Below are 20,123 nucleotides of genomic sequence, written 5' to 3'. Positions count from 1 at the left end.
TTTAACTGAAAGTAAGGAACGACGTTAAAACTTAAAACAAACAGAAATTATTCCTTTTATGAAAGGGGCTGTCTCCTCCTCAACGCCTCGCTCTTTACGCTAAAGTTTTTGATTGTTTAAAAAAATTAAGAGTTGTGAGAAAGTCAAACTTTAGCGTAAAGAGCGAGGCGTTGAGGAGTGGACAGCCCCTTTTATATACGGAATAATTTCTGTTCGTTTTAAGTTTTAACGTCGTTCCTTACTTTCAGTTAAAATAACTTTTTTTTTTATTTAATTTTTGAACGTTTTTGAATTAATGCAGGTTTTGATTTTGGCTCACCGTACATGAATAATTAAAACAAAGTTGCATATTAATTTTACTTTTATTTGGTTAAATGGCTTTCTCGAAACTTGCTTAATTTAATTTACGAACGTTTTTATTAGTAATAAATATACGTAACTTACGAATTAACTTATTTAACGAACTTCTGTATTCATATATTTTTAATACGTATTTTAGGGGGCTCGCCCCCTAGTCAATACCTCGCTCTTTAATCTAAAGTTCGAATTTTGTTACAATTCCTTAAAAATGACCCCTTAATCACAAAGGCCGTTATTTAAAATAAAAAGCTCTTATGAGAGTACTAAAAAATCTTTATCTTAAAGAACGAGGTGTTGACTAGGGGTGAACCCCATCATAGACGTAATATTTTCTGTTCGTTTTAAGTTTTGATGATACTCCTTATTTTCAGTTGGAAACCTTGTTTTTTTATATTTAATTTCTCATCTTTTTTTAAGTGAAAACTTTCTTCATGGAAAGATCCTCCCACATAACCCCCGACCCACCCACCCCCCTACTACCAGAAAAAATCCCCCCTGAAAACGTCTGTATCAAACAGTTCGTGGTAACGAATTGTAAGTAAGGAGCGACCCGGCTCAATAGTAACCGAAACTCTAAAAAACGGAATTTTGATATCAATAGATACGCCAGAAGAATCAAATTTTTATGTCGATTTCAAATAAATAAGCTTTGTAAAGTTTAGTCTTACTCGCTAAAAGTTAAATGCCTGAGAACATATGCCATATTTTCTAAAAAAAGGGGAAACAACCCCTAAAAGTCATAGAATTTTAATGAAAATCACATCATCAGATTCAACATATTAGAAAACTCTACTATAGAGGTTTCATGCTCCTATCTGCAGAAATGTGGAATTTTTTATGTTTTGCCAGAAGAAAGATCACGGATGCGCGTTTATTTTTTTTTCCCCAGGGGTGATTGTATCGATCCAGTGGTCCTAGAATATCGTGAAAGGGCTCATTCGAACGGAAATTAAAAGTTCTAGTGCCCTTTTGAAGTGACCAAAAAAATTGGAGGGCAATTTGGCCCCCTCCCGCACTCATTTGTTTACTGAAGTCACCCAATCAAAATTTTGAGATAGCCATTTTTTTCAGCGTATTCGAGAATTTAATTAATATGTCTTTGAGGATGACTTAATCCCCCCCCCCATTTTCCGAGGGAAGGGCTGCGAGTTATAAACTTTGCCCATTGTTTACATATAGTATTGGTTATTGGGAAGTATACAGGTGTTTTCAGGAGGATTTTTTTTCTAGTGGAAGTCAGTTGGAGTAGGGGCTACGGGGGAGAATCTTTCCATGGAGGATTTTTTCTCGGGGGAAGGAACATTTCCATGAAGGCAGCGCCAGATTTCGCATCACTATTTAAAAAACGATCAGAAATTAGATAAAAAAACAAGTTTTTTTCAACTGAAAATAAGAAGCAACATTAAAACTTAAAACGAACAGAAATTATTACGTATATGAGAGGGTTCACCCCCTAGTCAGTACCTCGCTCTTTACGCTAAAGTTTTTTAGTACTTTCAAAAGAGCTATCTATTTTAATTAACCGGCCTTTGTGATTCATGGGTTTGTAATTCGAACAATATTTGAACTTCTAGTTGCCCTCCATTTTTTTGGTCACTTAAAAAGGGCACTGGAACTTTTAATTTCCGTTCCAATGAGTCCTCCCACAATATTCTAGGACCACTGGGTCGATACGATCACCCCTGAAAAAAAAAAACAAATAAAAACGCATCCGTGATCTTTCTTCTGGCAAAAAAAAATAGAAAATTTCAAGTTTTTGCAGATAGGAGCTTGAAACCTCTATAGTAGGGTTCTATGATACGCTGAATATGATGGTGTGATTTTCATTAAGGTTCTATAGCTTTTAGGGGTCTTTCCCACTTTTTTCGAAAATCAGCCAAATTTTCTCAGGCGTGGAACTTTTGATGGGTAGGACTAAACGTGATGAAAGTTATATATTTGAAATCAGCATTGAAATCTGATTCTTTTGATGTATCTATTGGTATCAATAGATACATAGATACATCCCGTTTTCTAGAGTTTCGGTTACCATTGAGCCGGGTCGCTCCTTACTTACAGTACAACTGTTTGATTGTCTTAACTTTTAGTTACTATGTGCCTTGTTTTGTTCTTTACAAGGTTTTCAGCTATATCCGATGAAACTAGCATAGGCCCCATTTATAATGAACCAGTGGCGGATCCCGAGGGGGAGGGCGAGGGGGGCGCGCGCCCCCTCCTAAAATAGTCTAAAGTAGTGTATTTTACTTAATTAACGCAAGTTTGCGTTAATTAAAATTACTCCTAACGCACGTTTATCGGATCAACCTATTTTGCCCCCCCCCCTAAAAAAATCCTGGATCCGCCCCTGTAAGGAATTGTATTGGTCCTCTATGTAACTCTTTTTCGATATTGTCTCAAACTGTATATTCTTTCATAAAATACAGGCGTTGTCGGCTCTGTCAGTAGAGTGTACGCCTTATGAATGAATGAATTTACTGTAAAACCGTTAAGTTTAGCCAAGAAACACAGACAGAGCAAAAATAAAAGAAAATAATAAAATCAAAAACGAAAAGACGCTTCAACAGAAACAATAATGAAAAAGAACGAAAAACGAAACAAGACACTTTCACTTAACTTAAGAAGGAGAAAAAGCAATCAAACTACTGATGAAAACTACTGGATTAGTATGGGCCACCACTGATGAATTTGACGATCATTATTGAATTTAACAATTTGTTTTTCTGCCGCTTTCAGTGGATCCGTGATATTGTAAATCCTGATTATTTTTGTATTCCTGGTCCAAGGTGAAAGTCTGAGTAAATATTTTGCAAACTGGAAAAAGTGCTGCGAATTTTATTTTTATCTATTTGAGTAAATGTTTTCCAAAAATGTGTATAGTATAGAATGTGAGGGGTTGCAATCGCATTGTATAATGTGGCAAGGATGGATCTATTGAAACGAACTTTGGCCTTGATAAATGTCACATAAGCAGTGCATATGTGGCGTTGTATATGTGAAAGTAGAAGCTGGCGTGTGTGCTTAATAGAAGTGCCAATCGGGAGTCCAAGGCAGGTTACGTGGTTAGACGGTTTGATTGGCGTGCTGTCAAGAGAGATGCTAAGATTTTAGGTTTCATCTTTCCAATTAAACAATACAACCTCCGATTTTTCAGGATTAAATTCAAATCCAATCCTAGCATATCCCTCGGCCAGTACTCCAAAAATCTCTGGAATCAGTTGCAGCGTGCGACTCATATTCAGGATGTCGTCTGCGTAGCAGACCAACGACAAGTTTATAGCCTGCAATATACATGATGATGGGCATTGTGCTTGAGCATCCAGGGCGTAATTGTTGAATAATGTGGGGGATGTTACAGCTCTTTCTCTAGCTCCGTGTCTGGCTCCTTTTCTTACCGGGATCAGTTGTTCACGTGGTGTAGGGGGTGAAAATTTTTCTGGAGGCAATTTCAGCTGAACTTTAAGACCCGAATACATATCACGCAGTGCTATGATAGTAGCGCGGTTCACCCCTCTTTTTGCTGCAAAAAGAAGCATTGCAGCGTGTATTAAAGAGTCGAATGCCCTGCGTATGTCATGTCCAGCTAGTATTAAGCTGTCTCCATTTCTATCTGCATCAATAAGGGCATTAGCCACAGCTGCAAGAGCATCTGTAAATCCCACACCAGGCTGGAAGCCAAACTGATTAGGAGTCGGATAACATTTTTCTGATAATTCATCAATAAAAATCAACTCGAACAGCTTGCAGAGAGTAGTGGAGACAGTAATAAGGCGAAAGGATGAGCACTGTGTTGACAGCTTGCCTTTATTAGGTATTGTTATTATATCCCCAACTCGGGAAGTAGACGGTATCACTCCCTGAGTAAAAATCATCTGCATTAGCAGTTGTATATAATTTCGGAGCTGAGTTCCCCAATGCTTGAGATGCATTGCACTTATACGATCAATTCCGAAAGACGGTTTTCGCTTCAGGTATATAATAGCACGTCCAACAGCTGACAGAAGGACGACAAAATCATTAGGAGGCATCCCAGCAAGAAATGTATCTAATTCCTGCTCAAACCTCTACTCCAAACCCGCATTGGGAGGCGAAAACTCCGACTCGCAGTGGGCATACCACTCCGATGCCGGGATATCACCCGTGAACGCCGGTGAGGTGGCGGAGGCTGCCGATTGGGGTACCAACTTCTACAGCCCATTTGGGTTCTGACCTACCTTTGCAGAAGTCTCCTTAACTATCTTTTTACGATGTTTAGCTAAGGTATCAGCGAACGCTTTCTTTGTTGATTTGCGAATCTGGCTTACGACACCCTGCTTTGGCTGGCCGCAATCCTTCCAAATATGAAACCAGAATTTAGCTTGCGAGCATAAATCGACCAGAGCCGCATTGTCAGACCATTTTCGGACGATGCCGGTTCCAATACGAGTAAGAGGTACTGCAGCGCTCTCAACAGTTAGAAGTGCGTGACAAATTTCAGCGCAGTAAACGTTCAGTGACGTTCTTGCTTTTTCGCGTTGTAGTGAATTACGTCAGAGTAGATGAAATGGGGGATGGATTTTATGAATAATAGCATCTGATGTTTCAATGAATTTAATTCTGTTTATTTTACTCCACTCCCTGCGTGAAGTTTGTTTGTGTGATTGTGTTGGGGCATCAATTGGCGTAAACATTTCAAAACTAACAGTGATAGGTAGGTGATCTGACAAATGGTAATTGGTTAGTACTGATGCAATTAGTTTAGATAGATTATGGGAAGCAACTACGTGATCAAGATTAGACGTGCTTGAAGATGCGTGGATATAAGTGAAAGGACGATCTTTCATAATAATCTCAAAATAATCATCAAACAAACCGTGAAGGAGGGACGCACGAGATGACCGGTTATCAGAAGCTAAATCACAGTCAAAATCACCTAGTATAACACTCGGAATATGTAACAGCTTAAGTTTGTTCAGACACGACGACAGCCTACCGCAAGCAAGGGCAAAATTCCGCTCAGATTGATCATCACGATAATCTACCGGCATATACACGTATATGATAACACAATTCTCTACACGAACCGCAATAAACTGATCACATTCGTCAAAAATGCTTGCTTTTAAACAGCTTCTAAAAAAGGAAGTGACCTAACTTGTTTTACTGTTTTTACTGTTCAAATACAGTAAAACACTTAACACCAGGATCGATATCGAGAAGTGCCGAGCATAATTCCATGGCGTCGAGTTCGAACTTCATCCGGAGCAACTTTTTCTGTATAAATGGATAATGCTAGTTTCTAGGAAAGTAATAAGGTTATATTACAAACTTTTAGTCTCCTACTAATATTCAGTTATTATAAGCTTTACTGTTCGTTCTTTACTTTAACTAGGTGCGGAAAAAAGAAAAATCAAAATGCAATAATGAAGTGTTACTTGTTCATTATTCGAGAAATGAAGGTGCGCTTTTTACTGTGGCTACTGTAGAATGGTCAAAAGTCTCCGACGGTAGAATGGTGAGCATAGCTTGTACATGAAAATGCAGTTTTTTTTTTTAATTGTTGCTAGTTGCCCGCCAATTTTTTAGGTCATTTAAAAAAGGCACTATAACTTTTAACTTCCGTTCAAATGAGCCCTCTCACGACATTCTAGGGCCACTGGGTTAATACGATCACCCCTAGGGAAAAAAAAAAAATAAAGACACATCTGTGATCTTTCTTCTGGCCAAAAATACAAAAATTCCACATTTTTGCAGAAAGGAGCTTGAAACCTCTACAGTAGGGTTCTCTAATACATTGAATATGATGGTGTGATTTTCATTAAGGTTCTATAACTTTTAGGGGGTGTTTCACCCTTTTCTCGAAAATAAGGCAAATTTTCGCAGGTTCATAGCTTTTGCTAAGTAGGACTAAACTTAATGAAACTTATATTTCTAAAATCAGCATAAAAATATGAATCTTTTGATGTATCTATTGATATCAAAATTCCGTTTTTTAGAGTTTCGATTACTACTGAGCTGGGTCGCCTCTTACTTACAGTTCGTTACCACGAACTGTTTGAAAAGCTTGTAAGTATAAAACGATATCATCATTGTAATAATTAAGGTTCAAAACCCTTAACTGGAGGTTTGCAAGAACACCTCCCGTATGTTCCTCCTCCAAACACCCTTAATAATCTATGGAATTAAGGTACAAAAACCAATATATCAAATCAGATTATTAGAGGCGTCATATAGAGGTCATCCAGTTCATGCTTTGCAACGACATTGTTGGTAAATCACTAATTCCATACCCCAACGTATGGCGTAATTTTGTCAAAACCCTGTGTGTGGGGGGTGTGTAAAATCTGGAACCAATTTTCCCAAATCAAGTGAAAATGACAGAGAAAACTTAAAAACGAGCCATAAGCAATAGCAATAAAAAAGGTAAAGATGTACTGCAGAAAGCAGACATGTTTCAGAAGATGATTGAATTATGTAGGTTTATCTTATTTTTGATAACATTTTTGAAGGAACTAAAGTTCCCCTGGGGGGGACTCGGGTTTGGAGAAAAACTGTGGTCTGGGAGAGGCAGTTGTTCTCTCTGTCCCATAGGAAATTACGCTCCTGACCCAACCCCTTGTCACTTAGTGGTTGGAGAAGTGTAGGCATGTCGTTCTGGAACCACTCAAAGCTGTATATTGAAAGAAGGATTACTTATTGTTATACTTGCTTATTCAAATTATTTACTTGACAATTCCGCTGTAATATTCTCTCCATACGCAAGATTGTTCATCCGAAGAGGAAGAAAACAAATGAAAACAGTTCTGTAGGAGAATTCAGGTAATTCTTCCCAAAATTTTTGAAATGAAAACAAACTTAGTTTATAATACCATTTATCGTACCTATACAAGAAATGATCCTTTTTGGAATTTCGATTCATTTGTAAGTAATGAATGGCTTTTCTATTTAGGGACAGGTCAAATAACTCCCTAAGCCTAAAGACACATTTATATTGAGCTTGCAAAATTTCCCACAAGCAGGCCGATGTGCAAACATGTCCGCTTAGTTAACCTTTTTTGTAGAAGCTAGTCGCCTAGAGCTACTTTCTTAGGTGCTACTAAATTAAATTTTTTAAAACAGAGAATTAAAGGTCTATTTATTCCTTAAAAAAAATACAAAAGGAAACGACACTATTTTTCCCTAGATTGGAGTGATTAAAAACTAAATAAAAAAAAAAAAAAGCTTTGAACTGAAACTAAGGAGCAACATTATAGCTTAAAAAGAACAGAAGTTATTCCGTAAAAAAAGAAAGATGATGGCAGTGTTGTTTCTAAACTAAGTTTTAATCAAAAACGAGCAGAGATTAACTAAAAAAACAAACAAAGTTTATCCCAGGGAAGTAAAGAGCGAAGCTGAAACTTAAAACTAACAAAAATTATTACTTCACAGCCTATCTAACATATATCAATAAAACTAGTGCAAACAAATCAACTGGAGATATTTCCCTATGTTTGTAGGATTACAGAAAACTAGCGCTTTACTGAAAACAGAAAAGCCAAGTATAACAATCAAGAATATTGACTTAGAAGTCAAAAGTAAACACGTAGCTTCACATCAACAAACTAATCTATAACGCTTTTCGTTGTCTTACAGGAGCTGTGATATCAGTAACTTTCTGTATACAATTAAAATTATCTTGAAAGCTTAGGCATAAAAATAATAATTTTACAGTCATTAAGCAGCATAAGAAATAATGGATTGATTTATCGAGTAACATCTTGGTCTCACCTAGTATCATAGGCAGCGCAATAGCGCTGCCTAAGTAAAGTACGATATTGGCACAATGTATTGTGTTTTTTTTGTTTTTTTTTCATAACCGGGCACTTCGTATCAAAGGAGTTGTCGTAGAAACTTCGAAAAGGGCTCATTCGATTGGAAATTGGAATGGATAGTGCCCTTTTTAATAGTCGAAAGTAATTGGAGGGCACCTAGCCCTTCCCCCCCCCCACGCCCATCATTCCCCCGAACATATCCAATCAAAATTTTGAGATAACCATTTTGTTCAGCATAGTTGATTTCCAGATAGAAAATATGTTTTTGAGGAGGACCCTCCCCCACACCCTCAGGGCAGGGGTTTTAAGTTATGTCCTGGAGGCATATAAGGGTGATGTTGGCACAATGTATTATTTATTATTTTTTCCCTTTAGAACAGGGCACGTCGTATCGAAGAAGTTGTCGTAGAAACTTTGAAAAGGGCTCATTCAATTGGAAATTGGAGTGGCTTGTGCCCCTTTCAATAGTGGAAAGTGATTGGAAGGCAACTAACACCCCTTCAACGCGCACCATTTCCCGAAACACATCCAATCAAAATTTTGAGATACCCATTTTGTTCAGCGTAGTTGATTTCCAGATAGAAACTATGTTTTTGAGGAGCCCTCCCCCACAGCCTTCAGGGCAATGGTTGTAAGTTATGCCCTGGGGGCATATAAAGTTTTATAGAAGGTGTTGTCGTATAAACTTCAAAAAAGGCTCATTCGATTGGAAATTCAAAAGGCTAGTGCCTTTTTCAATACTCGAAAGCGATTGGAGGGCAAATAATTCCCCCCCCCTCTCACGCTCACCTTTTCCCCAAACACATCCAATCAAAATTTTGAGACAGCCATTTTATCCAACGTAGTTTTGAACTCTGGAAATTAGGTCTTGAGGATGACAACCCCCTTGCAGCCCCAAGGGCAAGGGTTGTAAGTTATGCCCTGGGGGCATATAAGATTTTTGTAGAACACGTTGTCGTAGAAACTTTAAAAAGGGCTCATTCGATTGGAATTGAAATGGCTAGTGCTCTTTTTAATAGCCGAAATTGATTGGAAGGCAACTAACACCCCTTCCACGTCCACTATTTCCCAAACACATCCAATCAAAATTTCGAGATAGTCATTTTGCTCTTCGTAGTTCATATTTCTGGAAATTAGTCTTTTTAGCTGGACACTCCCCCCACCGTTTGTATGATAAGAGCTATAAGCTATAACCTGGATGCATATAAGCTTTTATAGAGATATTTGTTGTAGAAACTTGAAAAAGGGCTTATTCGATTGGAAACGCAAAGAGCTAGTGCCCTTTTTAATAGTCGAAAGTGATTTGAGGACAACTAACCCCCATCTCGCGCCCACTTTTTCCCAAAACACATCTAATCAAAATTTTTAGATAGCCATTTTGTTCAGCGTAGTTGATTTCCAGATAGAAATTATGTTTTTGAGGAGGACACTCCCCCACAGCCATCAGGGCAAGGGTTGTAAGTTATGCCCTGGGGGCATATAAGGTTTTTATAGAAGGTATTGTCGTAGAAATTATGTTTTTGATGAGGACACTCCCCCACAGCCTTCAGGGCAATGGTTGTAAGTTATGCCCTGGGGCATATAAAGTTTTTATTGAAAGCGCTGTCGTAGAAACTTCAAAAAAAGCTCATTCGATGGGAAATTCAAAGGACTAGTGCCCTTTTCAATAGTTAAAAGTGATAGAAGGGCAACTGACCCCCCTCTCACGCTCACCATTTCTCTAAACAAATCTACTCGTAATTTTGAGATTACCATTTTATTCAACGTAGGTTTAAGTTCTGTAAATTAGGTCTTTGAGGATGAAAACCCTCTCACAGCCCTCAGGACAAGGGTTGTTAGTTATGTCCTGGGGGCATATACAGTTTTTATAGAACGCGTTGTCGTAGAAACTTCAAAAATGGCTCATTCGATTAGAAAGTGAAATGACTAGTGCCCTTTTTAATAGTCTAAAGTGATTGGAAGGCAACTAACGGCCCTTCCACGCTCACCATTTCCCCAAACACATCCAATCAAAATTTTGATTGGATGTAAGGCAAAACCTCTTTGCCTTCCCAAGGCCAGAACATAATTTGCACTTTACTGAAAAAATATAAATGAATTTGCATTGTCAGTTTAATATACATATACTGATATTTAGTAATCAAAATGTTAATATTATTTGATTTATGTTCTTATTTATATAAGAACATTTATATTTTTTTCAGTAGAGTGAAAATTATGTTCTGATCTTGGGAAGGCAGAGGGGTTTTGAGCCCAACTTAAGTTAATTTTTGCTCGTTTTGAGTTTGACTCGGTTATTTATTGTAATTTCTGTTCGTTTCAGGTTCCATTTATTTATCGATGCTGATTTGCGGTAGTTTCCCGCTTGGTAGATTATTTGCTTTTATTTTTGCTCATTTTTTGTTTAATGTAGTTCTTTACTTTTCTTTGAAAAACTTATATTGTGGAAAAAGTTTTTTTTAATTAATTACTCGAAATGAAGAACCTCTCAACCATAACATGGACTCTGGAGATCCAGTTATTAATTTTTAAATAAAACGGAGAATTTCAAGTTGTGATACATATTTTAAAGCGAGTCTGTAGTCTTAATACTAATAAGATTCCTTCACTTTGAACTTGTCTACAAAATAATCATGAAATGTCTTTTTCAGATCGAAAATGACAGTCAATCATTGAACTGAGTTCATTGTTTAGAAGTGACGCCAAATCAAACGAAAAAAATAAATAAAGCTACAATCTAAAAATGCTTTACTTTTATAGTGTTAAAAGTATCCTTAAAGGTTTACTTTTACCGTACCAAAACTCCTATATTGTTTTGTGTTTTCAGTAAAGCGCTATTTTTGTGTAATCCTACGAACATAGGGAAATATCACCAGTTGATCTATTTGCACTAGTTTTATTGATATATGTTATATAGATTGCGAAGTAATTATTTTTGTTCGTTTTAGTTTTCAACTTTACTCTTTACTTCCCTCGGAAAAACTTTGTTTTTTTTAATTAATTACCGTATAATACCACGAATGAGTTGGTTACACACTCTGAAGTTGCCTGACTGGTCTTCATATGAACATCCCCAGTGAATGACTCTAAACCCATGAAAGAGTTTCTGACTTTACGTAGGCGTACTTAAAAGCTTTGAATTTGCGAGATACTTATTTCATTGTATCGTGCTATTTTAAATGTTTCCCTTTTTTTGAAGAAGTATTTAGAAGGTCGGTTTTGCAAATCTTTACAGTCTGAACTCTCGATCCAATTTCATTGGCAACTTCTAGGACATTCAGTTTATTCTGTGACCGCTTTCGGACTAGATTAAACAACTGGATGAAACGGCACAATAAAAAGAAAAGAAAAATCAGAAAGAGGGCTGCTTATGAATATATCATTAAATTATATTGAGTTTTTCAATATAACACTATAAGCACTCTGTATATAATAAATTCTTTGCTCAAGGTCTATCGTCTATGGCCAAATGTTCAAACCCAGCTCTGCCAGTTTATTACTTAGTGCTGACCTTTGATATATAGGAGCCAGTCCCAATTATGTGGTCCATAGTTTACGATAGTGCCTTTCTAATGCCAGATTTATGAGAACAAGAGATTTTATTAACAGCTCCTGACTGTCATTGCTTCAGTCACTTCCTATAACTATAGGTTGTTACCAAGAACGTAAAACATTTTGACCATCAAATATTAAATAATTGTTTTACAAATTAATTTGGACTTATAAAATAATACTGGATACCGAACACGGCCCGACTAACACCCCGAGATTAGTCCCAAGGTCCCCTAGGAAATGCTTGAGATTAGCGACATAAAAAAATTGTTTAGAGTTTGAACCCCACCTCATACTACTTTATACCAGACAAACTAATAGGGAAAAAAAGCAATATCTTAAGTGAAGATGATTATTTAAGTGGTATTGTCACACTTTGGTTAGGTGTTAAGACAATTAGTTAATACACAAATTTCAACCTTTTTACTTTTCTTTTTCAGACTGGAGTCTTGGTAGAAGTGACACAAGTAGTATTTCCCGAAACGCCAGTTTTGCAAAATATTTTTGTGGAGTGCTCTCCAGCTGATAACGTGGTTAGTTTTTATTGGATATTGGTCCTTGGATTTTTGTTTTATTAGGCCGTAGCTTTAGCTCAGATAAAATATGAAAATAAACAGTTACTTAAATAGGTTAAACTTTTTTGTCTTTCCCATAGGATTAACAAAAGTACTATTTCTTCGATAAACCAACTTTCAATGCAAGATAAACAAATGTTGCTGTATGCAACAAAATGCAAGTATTCGTTTTAGTAACACCTCGAATGCCCTAAGCATCAGCTTGACGTTATTATATATCGGTGTATCTATGTTTGTTTATTTTCGTAAACGGAATTTGTTAATCTACATGTTTTGCATATTTTGGTAATTTTAAAATATACTTAGATTAAAACAATTTTAAATGCGTGCTTTTTCAGTTCAATGTACAGAGGATTTCTTTGTGGTTGCAGATTTTAAGATTTCGATTCGGTGGTTGCAAAATTAGGCATAGAGGATTTGGCACATACTGAGAAACAATTCTTTCTTTGTTTATACATCTTTAATTAGTACTGCAAGAACTGAATGTTTGTTTTTGATAATATATCTGACACAACTTCATAATGAATTCATTTCTCTCTTTGCTTTATAGCTATAAGGAATTACTGAATTTCTAATTTACTCAACTATTTACTTCGGATTCTTAGATCTATATTTTCTTGTGAAAGGAGGTTGAGGGGTATTATTTGGTCTTACCCTGTTTGATAGTTAAAGAAGGAGTCGTGTCTGGCTTCCAAATAAATCCAATATCAAGCCAGTTGAGTAAATAGTAATCTTTATATTTGTCTCAAACATTTCATGTAAGCTTGTTTATCATTATTTTCATGTCTATTTACATGAAGCCGCAAGTTTGGGTTTGATTGTCCATTTGCGATTGCCTGGAAAACTAATTCAATCGTGCAATCACAGGCCATGAGTGTTCTCTAGTGCCCTCAGTTGTTAGCTAGGATACAGCCTAAAGGATCTATGTTTAATTTTTTTTAATTCTCCAACGAAGTATTTTAAGAGTCAATGCGATTTATTTGGAGATTAAAAAATTAGGTCGCTTGTATTTTCAAATCCATGAATTCACATATACATATATGGTTGTTTTCAACAATGGGAATTGATAAATAAGACACTAATAATATTTCAGATTTATATATGAACATCATTAGCCACTTGTTGGAAATCTGAATAATTGTTTGATGCCATTCATTATTGAAAATTTGAAGCTGGTATTATTTCAATTTTCTAGGTCCTCGTCTCCTCTATGTAACTGTGGTTTTTTGTTTTTTTGCATAATATAATTTGCTGCCATCTGGATTTAATATATGTTCTGTGTTAATACACAATTCTCATATGTAAAAAGATTATTTCAACGGATTATTGCCTGCTGGTGTGTTTCATAATAAAACTGTCATTATAGAACTTTGAGTTCGAAACCACCGATTCTAATGGTAAAAGGTCAATTAAAGAAAATTATTTTCAATTAATTTTAAGCTAAAAACATATTTATTTTTATTTCTTCGATTAATAAGGATCAACTCACAGTTTATTTGTCTGTTGAGAATATCCTCTTTTACGGACAGCATCGTAAGTGTTTGTGAGACGGCTCAGTATTTTTAAACCTTATTCCACAACATAAAAAAAATAAACAAATAATAATAATAATTTCGCTCGTATTCCACTTCTTCCCCTCTGTACTAAATAATAAAGTCACTTGAACAGGACTCCGAGTATATATTTGAGCATCTCTTGGTAACAGTGTAAAATTGTGAAAACTGTAAAACACAGCTGAGACAGCGTATTCTAACAGCTTGGCTACCAATTTTGTTTTGTTATAAGGCAGAAAAGGACATTTTTGGTTGAAGTTAGGGGTTCAGTGAAAATATAAACAAGCAGAATTTATTCAGTAATGAGAATAATGATTACCAGCCCTTCAACTACTGCGTTAAATCAAATAGAAGAGTTAGTGGTTCACTGAAAAAAGAAAAAAAAAATATTTAAACGAAAATAAAAGTGACATTAAGAATTAAAATGAACAGGAATTATAACGTAAATTGGGAGGCTACTGCTCCTTAAATCCCACTCTTTGCCTAAGAGTTTAACTAACGCTAAACTGGAAGCGTTAAAAGTGAAAAAAAATATATCCAGCTGGTGAATACAGGTTTTTTATTTATTGAATTTATTTACCAAATAAATAAAACATTCTATTGTCTTAGAATGGTGACAAACTAAATAAGCCCTTGTACTAAATCAGCGCTCCTCAGTTATAGACTAATTTCTGTTAGTTTTTAATTTAATGTAACTTTTTGGTTTCAGTTAAAACAAATGTGTTCTCTAATTTGGTTTCTTTTCGTTTTTAACATCATATGAGATCATTTTAGGAAGTTTGTTCCCAGAATCATAGCTTTGCTATTTCATTCCTTTTCCCTGGAATAACTATTTGAATTTCAATCTACATAATTTTTGTCAGGCCGGAAAAGCAACGAAGGAGTGTTATGATATTCTATTCCCTTCCGATCCGAGTAGAACTCGTAATTTACATTCGAAGGATCCCTCTTCCTATATTCTACGATAATCGATAGCGACTTTGAGTTGAGCATCCCTTCTGATCGTGGTTTTTGGGCGATATAGGGATGAGACGAGCAAAGAGTCTGTTTGTCATGCACAACTACCTCTGCTCACAAGGAACTATGCTGTCGTTTCTCCTCAAGTTTATCAATTTGCCTTTGGACCTAGTCCTAGAATGGGATATTTGCATAATTTGTTGATTTGAAAGTCTCTGAAATCTAAAGTTTATTCTATCTTCAGCGACATTACTACAACGTATCGACTTTCCTGATTAAAATATTGAACTTGAAATAATGTGTGAATAATGAAATAATGGCTAAAAAGTGCGTTGGAGGAAGCCTAAGTACCCTCCAATTATTTGTGTTTATAAAAAGAGCTATAACTTGCGATTTCCGTATGAACAAAACCTCTCTCGATATTCTTTTACCACTGATTTGGTATGATCACCCCCTGATGAGAAACAAGACAAAAAATAGAAATAAATAGGCTACGTACCCGTGACTCAAGAAATATGAAATCTTGAATTTTCATTTAGGAGTTTGAAACTCTGTAAGGAGATTCCTGGTGTCCAGAATTTGGTGGTGCCATTTACATCTGTTACCAAAATTATACAAATTTTTATATACTGATGACTTTTAATCTGTATCTTTAGATTTAATATATTTTCACGATCATCGCAAAATTGGCATTTTTATTACATAAATATTGTTTCCAAACATCTGTTTTTGGGAGTTTAGATTATTTTTAGTATGTGTCGCTCTTTACTTACCCCTTACCATGAACTGTTTCAAACATAAAATAGATTTATGTGTAGGCCCACATCAAACATTGCGGTTATTTTCGCGAAAACACTAGTAACACCTGTAAACACCTGTAAAGTCTTATGGTGAGGTTAACAAGAGTTCTTATGTGCTCCTCAGTATTCACTAAAGTCTGCCTAGCTTAAATAAAAAAAAACTGTAAATTAGTTCCTCACTTTAACCCCACTTAGAAATTCAGTTTTTTTGGTGAAAAACGGAGGAAATATGGGAACAAAATTGGGCCTATTCTAGCTCAACGTTACCATACCCATTGGGTGAATACCATGAAGTCCTTTCGAAGTAGCCCCCCCCCCCACCCCACCCCTGACAGAATGGAAACAGTCTCGGAAGAACATTGCTTTCCAATTTCGCCTCTCTCCTAAATGAAAAATGCTCTGACCTGTCCCCGCCTAAAGGCTAGACATGTCTCATTTTAAGTATGTTAAAATCAGTCATGATTGTCAGCAGTTTCATCATTTCAAAGCTAGAATTGAGTTACAAGAACGCCAGGGAGTGGGTGCAAATATTAAAGTTTTTAGGATTTACTTGTCAACTTTGGAACTCGCGATAGAAAGATATAACATCAATTACGTAGCCAGTGATGATAAGGATAAGGATGACTTCTTTATTTGCTAGGTGACAGCGAGCTAAGCACTGGAGCACTTCTGTTTTTGACAAATATTTTCAATTTTATCCAAAGTAAATTGAATTTAATGAATTTTTGTGACCGTTAAGCCCATGTTTATGATAAGTATTATATTTTCTTCGTGAATGCTGTTTTTGGTTACAAAATTTAAAATCAACAATTGAACAAAAACTAGAAAATGTCCTTTGCCCAAACTTTTACAAACATGAGCTATTTAACTTTAAACTAATATGAGCGACAGTCGGTCTTTACTTTACTGTTGCTTTGCGACAAACTTTATGAATTTTTTACTGGTTAAGCTGTAGCTTTTTACAGCCTAATCCAAGCCATGAAATGAAAAATATTCTCTGAATTGAAGCTAGATGAAGCCTAGCAAAGAAGTGTAACAGTTTTGAAAATCAATAGGAATGACTAACACTGTGGGAATAGTTAAGATAGGTTTCATATACAGGACGCCCTTATCCATATTTTAGGTTAAATCTGGCATGTCATTGTCATCATTTGCTTTTTTTGTTGAATAAAACATATATCGCAAACGGCTGATGTTTATGTCAGTGTTCATTCGTTTGTATTAAATTCTTGAAAAATGAATTTGTTTGTATCCTCTTCATGACAACATCAAACAGTTCGTGGTAACGAACTGTAAGGAGTGACTCGGTCCAATAGTGAACAAAACTTCAAAAAAGTTTCTACAATTAATACATAAAAAAAATTGACTTTTTATGCTGATTCCAAATATATGGGATTCATTAAGTTTAATGTTACTCATGAAAAGCTGTGAGTCTGAAAAAGTTTGCCTGATCTGTGAAAAAGAGAGGATATACCCCCAAAAGTAAAGCGATCTTAATGAGAATCACACCATCAGCTTCACCGCATCAGAGAAGCCTACAGTAGAGGTTTCAAACTCCTATCAACAAAAATGTAAAATTAGTATTTTTCGGCAAAAAAATGATCACGGATACATGTTTATTTTACTTTTTGGTTTGTTTGTTGTTGTTTTTTCTTGCCTTTCCCAGGGGTGATTGCATCGAACCAATTATCTTAGAAGATAGGGAGAGGGCTCATTCTAACGGAAATTAAAGGTTCTAATGGTCTTTTTAAGTGACCAAACAGATTCGAAAGTAACTACCCCCCTTCCACCCCTCTTTTTCCCAAGAAGGCATTCGATCAAAATTATAAGATAGCCATTTGATTCAGCATAGTTGAAAGGTCCAATAACTATGCCTTTGGGGGTGACAAGACCGATATATTATTTTTTATTAGGAAATATGCAGAATTTGTTTGTTTGTTGTTGTTTTTTTGGGGGTGGGGGGGGAGGGTAAATTTCCTGTGGAAAGATTATCAACTAGGAGAATTTTTCTTGGGAAGGAGAGTTTATGGGGGAATCTTCCAAGAAGAAAATTTTACACGGGGAGAGTGGAATTTCCTGGCATGATTTGAAAAAGAGTCAGAAACTAAATAGAAAACGAGTTTTTTCAACTGAAAGTAAGGAGCAACATTAAAACGAAAAGAAATTATTTCACATATGAGGGGGGCTATCCCTTTCTTAACACTCTCTCTTTATTCTAAAGTTTGACTGTCAGAATTCTTTAAGAAAGACTGCTCAAACGCAAGGACTGTTGAATTTGAATGAAAAGCCTTTTTAAAGAACTTTAAGACTTTAGACTAAAGAGTGAGGACTAAGGAAGGGGTATCTCCTAGAATAATTTTTGTCCAATTTAAGTTTTTATGTTGTTACTTACTTTCAGTTGAAAAAAAACTTGTTTTTGATTTAATAGAAGGAAGAGACATGTTCATCGCCTGCTAAAGCAGAAATGTACTGATTAAAAAAAAACGTACACCATCCCTTCCCTCGGTTTCTGACTCCCCTCTGCATTATTTCTTTATCTCTCTCTTTTTCTTCCTCTCTCTCTCTTCCTTCTTCCCCTCTCTTTCTCTATTTCTGTATCTTTCTCCAGGCACATATGCAGGATTTTCATCTGGAGGGTGAGTTCGAAATTATAAAGAATAATTTTATTTTTTATTTTAATAAGAAGTTTCTAGATACTCGAGAAAATTAAAAATTTTGGCAGTGGAGGTGTTCCAAGGCCCTCTCCTTGCTTATGTCCCATTCTCTTTATATATCTCCTTCCCTCCCTCTATCCCCTTTCGGTCTCTCTATCTTTCTTTTTCTGTACAAAGAATTTGGAAGGTAAAATACTTCTTATTGCTGTTTTTGCAGACTGTGACATGTGATGTGGTGGCAAATTTTATAATTTGTGTGCGGACTCGACTAGCACAGAAAGACAGATCAGTGCTGCAAGATTTCCGAGTGAGGATTGAGCCCCTTCGAGCTAGACTTAACGTAGCATTCACCACAGCAGACACCAAATGTACCGCAAAATTTGACGGTTGGCCAGAGGTAAGAATTGGTATAAATTTTTTAAGAACAGCTAATGCCTGTGCCACATAATAGTCACATCTATCGATAAATAAAGCCAAATATCATGAAGGACACGGCAATTTTCTTGATTTTAGCGTCACACTTGTATTTAAAAAGCAAAAAATTTAAATTGTAAAAAATTATTTTGAAGAGTTTGCTCCAATAGTAATTTGTGTCTAACTGTTCTCTACTAATGCTAAGTTTTATTAACTTTTGTCAAATTCCTCTCCCAGATAGAAAAGTTGCTATGTTTCCGCCTTTTCTAATTTCAAAAAGTAAGCCTTAACGTTGACTCTGATTGGTCAGTCAAGAAATTTATGCTTGAAAGTTGAACAATGCTCAAATATAGAAATTACGAACGGCGAACTTAATTGGCGATGTAGTCGTGCGTAATTTTGATTTAATTGACAAGTGTGACTATAATGTAGCACGGGCATAAGGCTATTCAGAACGCCGAGTTTTGCAGTTGGGTGTCAAATAAAATTCTGGCAGATACAGCTGCTTTGCTTGTGAAAAATTTGCCTTTATTATCTATGTCGCTATAACGGCCAGAGGACTCAAAACTACAACAACATATTTTTTAGTTCGATAAGATTAATTTTACTTATTTTTACTATTTGGTCCCCTTTTTGAGGAGAACCAAATTTTCTTTTTGTTCTTCTGCATCTGGGTTCCCATGCCCCATAGGATTTAAGGTTATAAGTTTCAAGTGGATTGGAAAAAAATTAGGCCTTTGTAGAGTCCAGTTTTTAGGGAGCTTTTGCCCCCGAATTAAAATTACCTCTCTAATCTTATGCCCTGAAGCTTCCTTTTTTAAATTTAAAGCTGTTCACAAAATGCAGAATATATGTGATATTCTGTTCTATGGCCTCATTTGAAAAAAGCAATATATCGAAAGAGTAGTACCATTCGATTACCCTGTCAAAACTCTGTCCCAATGTAATAATCACTACCTTGACAGTTGTGCCCCTGTTAATGGGGCCACTTATGTGCAAAGGGAGAAGGTGAACACCTTTCCCAATGCGTCAGTAAATTTCAAATCGAGTCGATCATGGCAAACGACTACAAAATGACATGTATCTACGAAGCCTCTGGACATATCAAAAAATTTAAGTGGCTCCAATTATAGTTACAGCATCAGAGTTTTTCAATTTTACTTATTTAGCGTCCGCGTGCATAGCTACTGAAACTGAAACCAATACAAGTGTTACCTGGTAGAGAAAGATAAATCTAGATGCTGGCTAAAAGTAAGCTGGTCGCTGTTTTACCTCTCAACTTGCATTTTCCCAAAGCTGTTCAAGATATCTGGATGATTTATAGTGGAAAAGAATTTCAAAAACAAAGAAGTTGTCTGGAAAAGATAAAAGATTTAACAATTTCATAAGTCCCATGGAAATAATAAACAACCAAACCTGTCAGAAATTGCACAAGAGCATAAGCTTTAAATTAGGATATTGAAAAAAAATA

General features: G+C 35.8%; 1 protein-coding gene across 8 annotated transcripts in view; it reads left to right on the top strand.

Annotated features, from left to right (window-relative positions):
- LOC148950218 (uncharacterized) overlaps nucleotides 1-20,123 on the top strand; it is a 146,015-nt gene that overhangs the window by 75,481 nt on the left and 50,411 nt on the right. For all 8 annotated transcript variants that reach the window (XM_089092241.1, XM_089092243.1, XM_089092239.1 and 5 more), the window contains exons 3-4: nucleotides 12,140-12,232; nucleotides 18,456-18,635. In XM_089092241.1, coding sequence (XP_088948367.1) covers nucleotides 12,140-12,232; nucleotides 18,456-18,635 — 273 coding nt within the window. The remainder of the gene's footprint in view (nucleotides 1-12,139; nucleotides 12,233-18,455; nucleotides 18,636-20,123) is intronic.

The sequence above is a fragment of the Artemia sp. Qi Xiang Cuo genome, chromosome 7 (genome assembly GCF_049724085.1).
Source record: "Artemia sp. Qi Xiang Cuo chromosome 7, ASM4972408v1, whole genome shotgun sequence".
Classification (NCBI taxonomy): domain Eukaryota; kingdom Metazoa; phylum Arthropoda; class Branchiopoda; order Anostraca; family Artemiidae; genus Artemia; species Artemia sp. Qi Xiang Cuo.
This window is presented reverse-complemented; position numbering and strand designations above follow the sequence as displayed.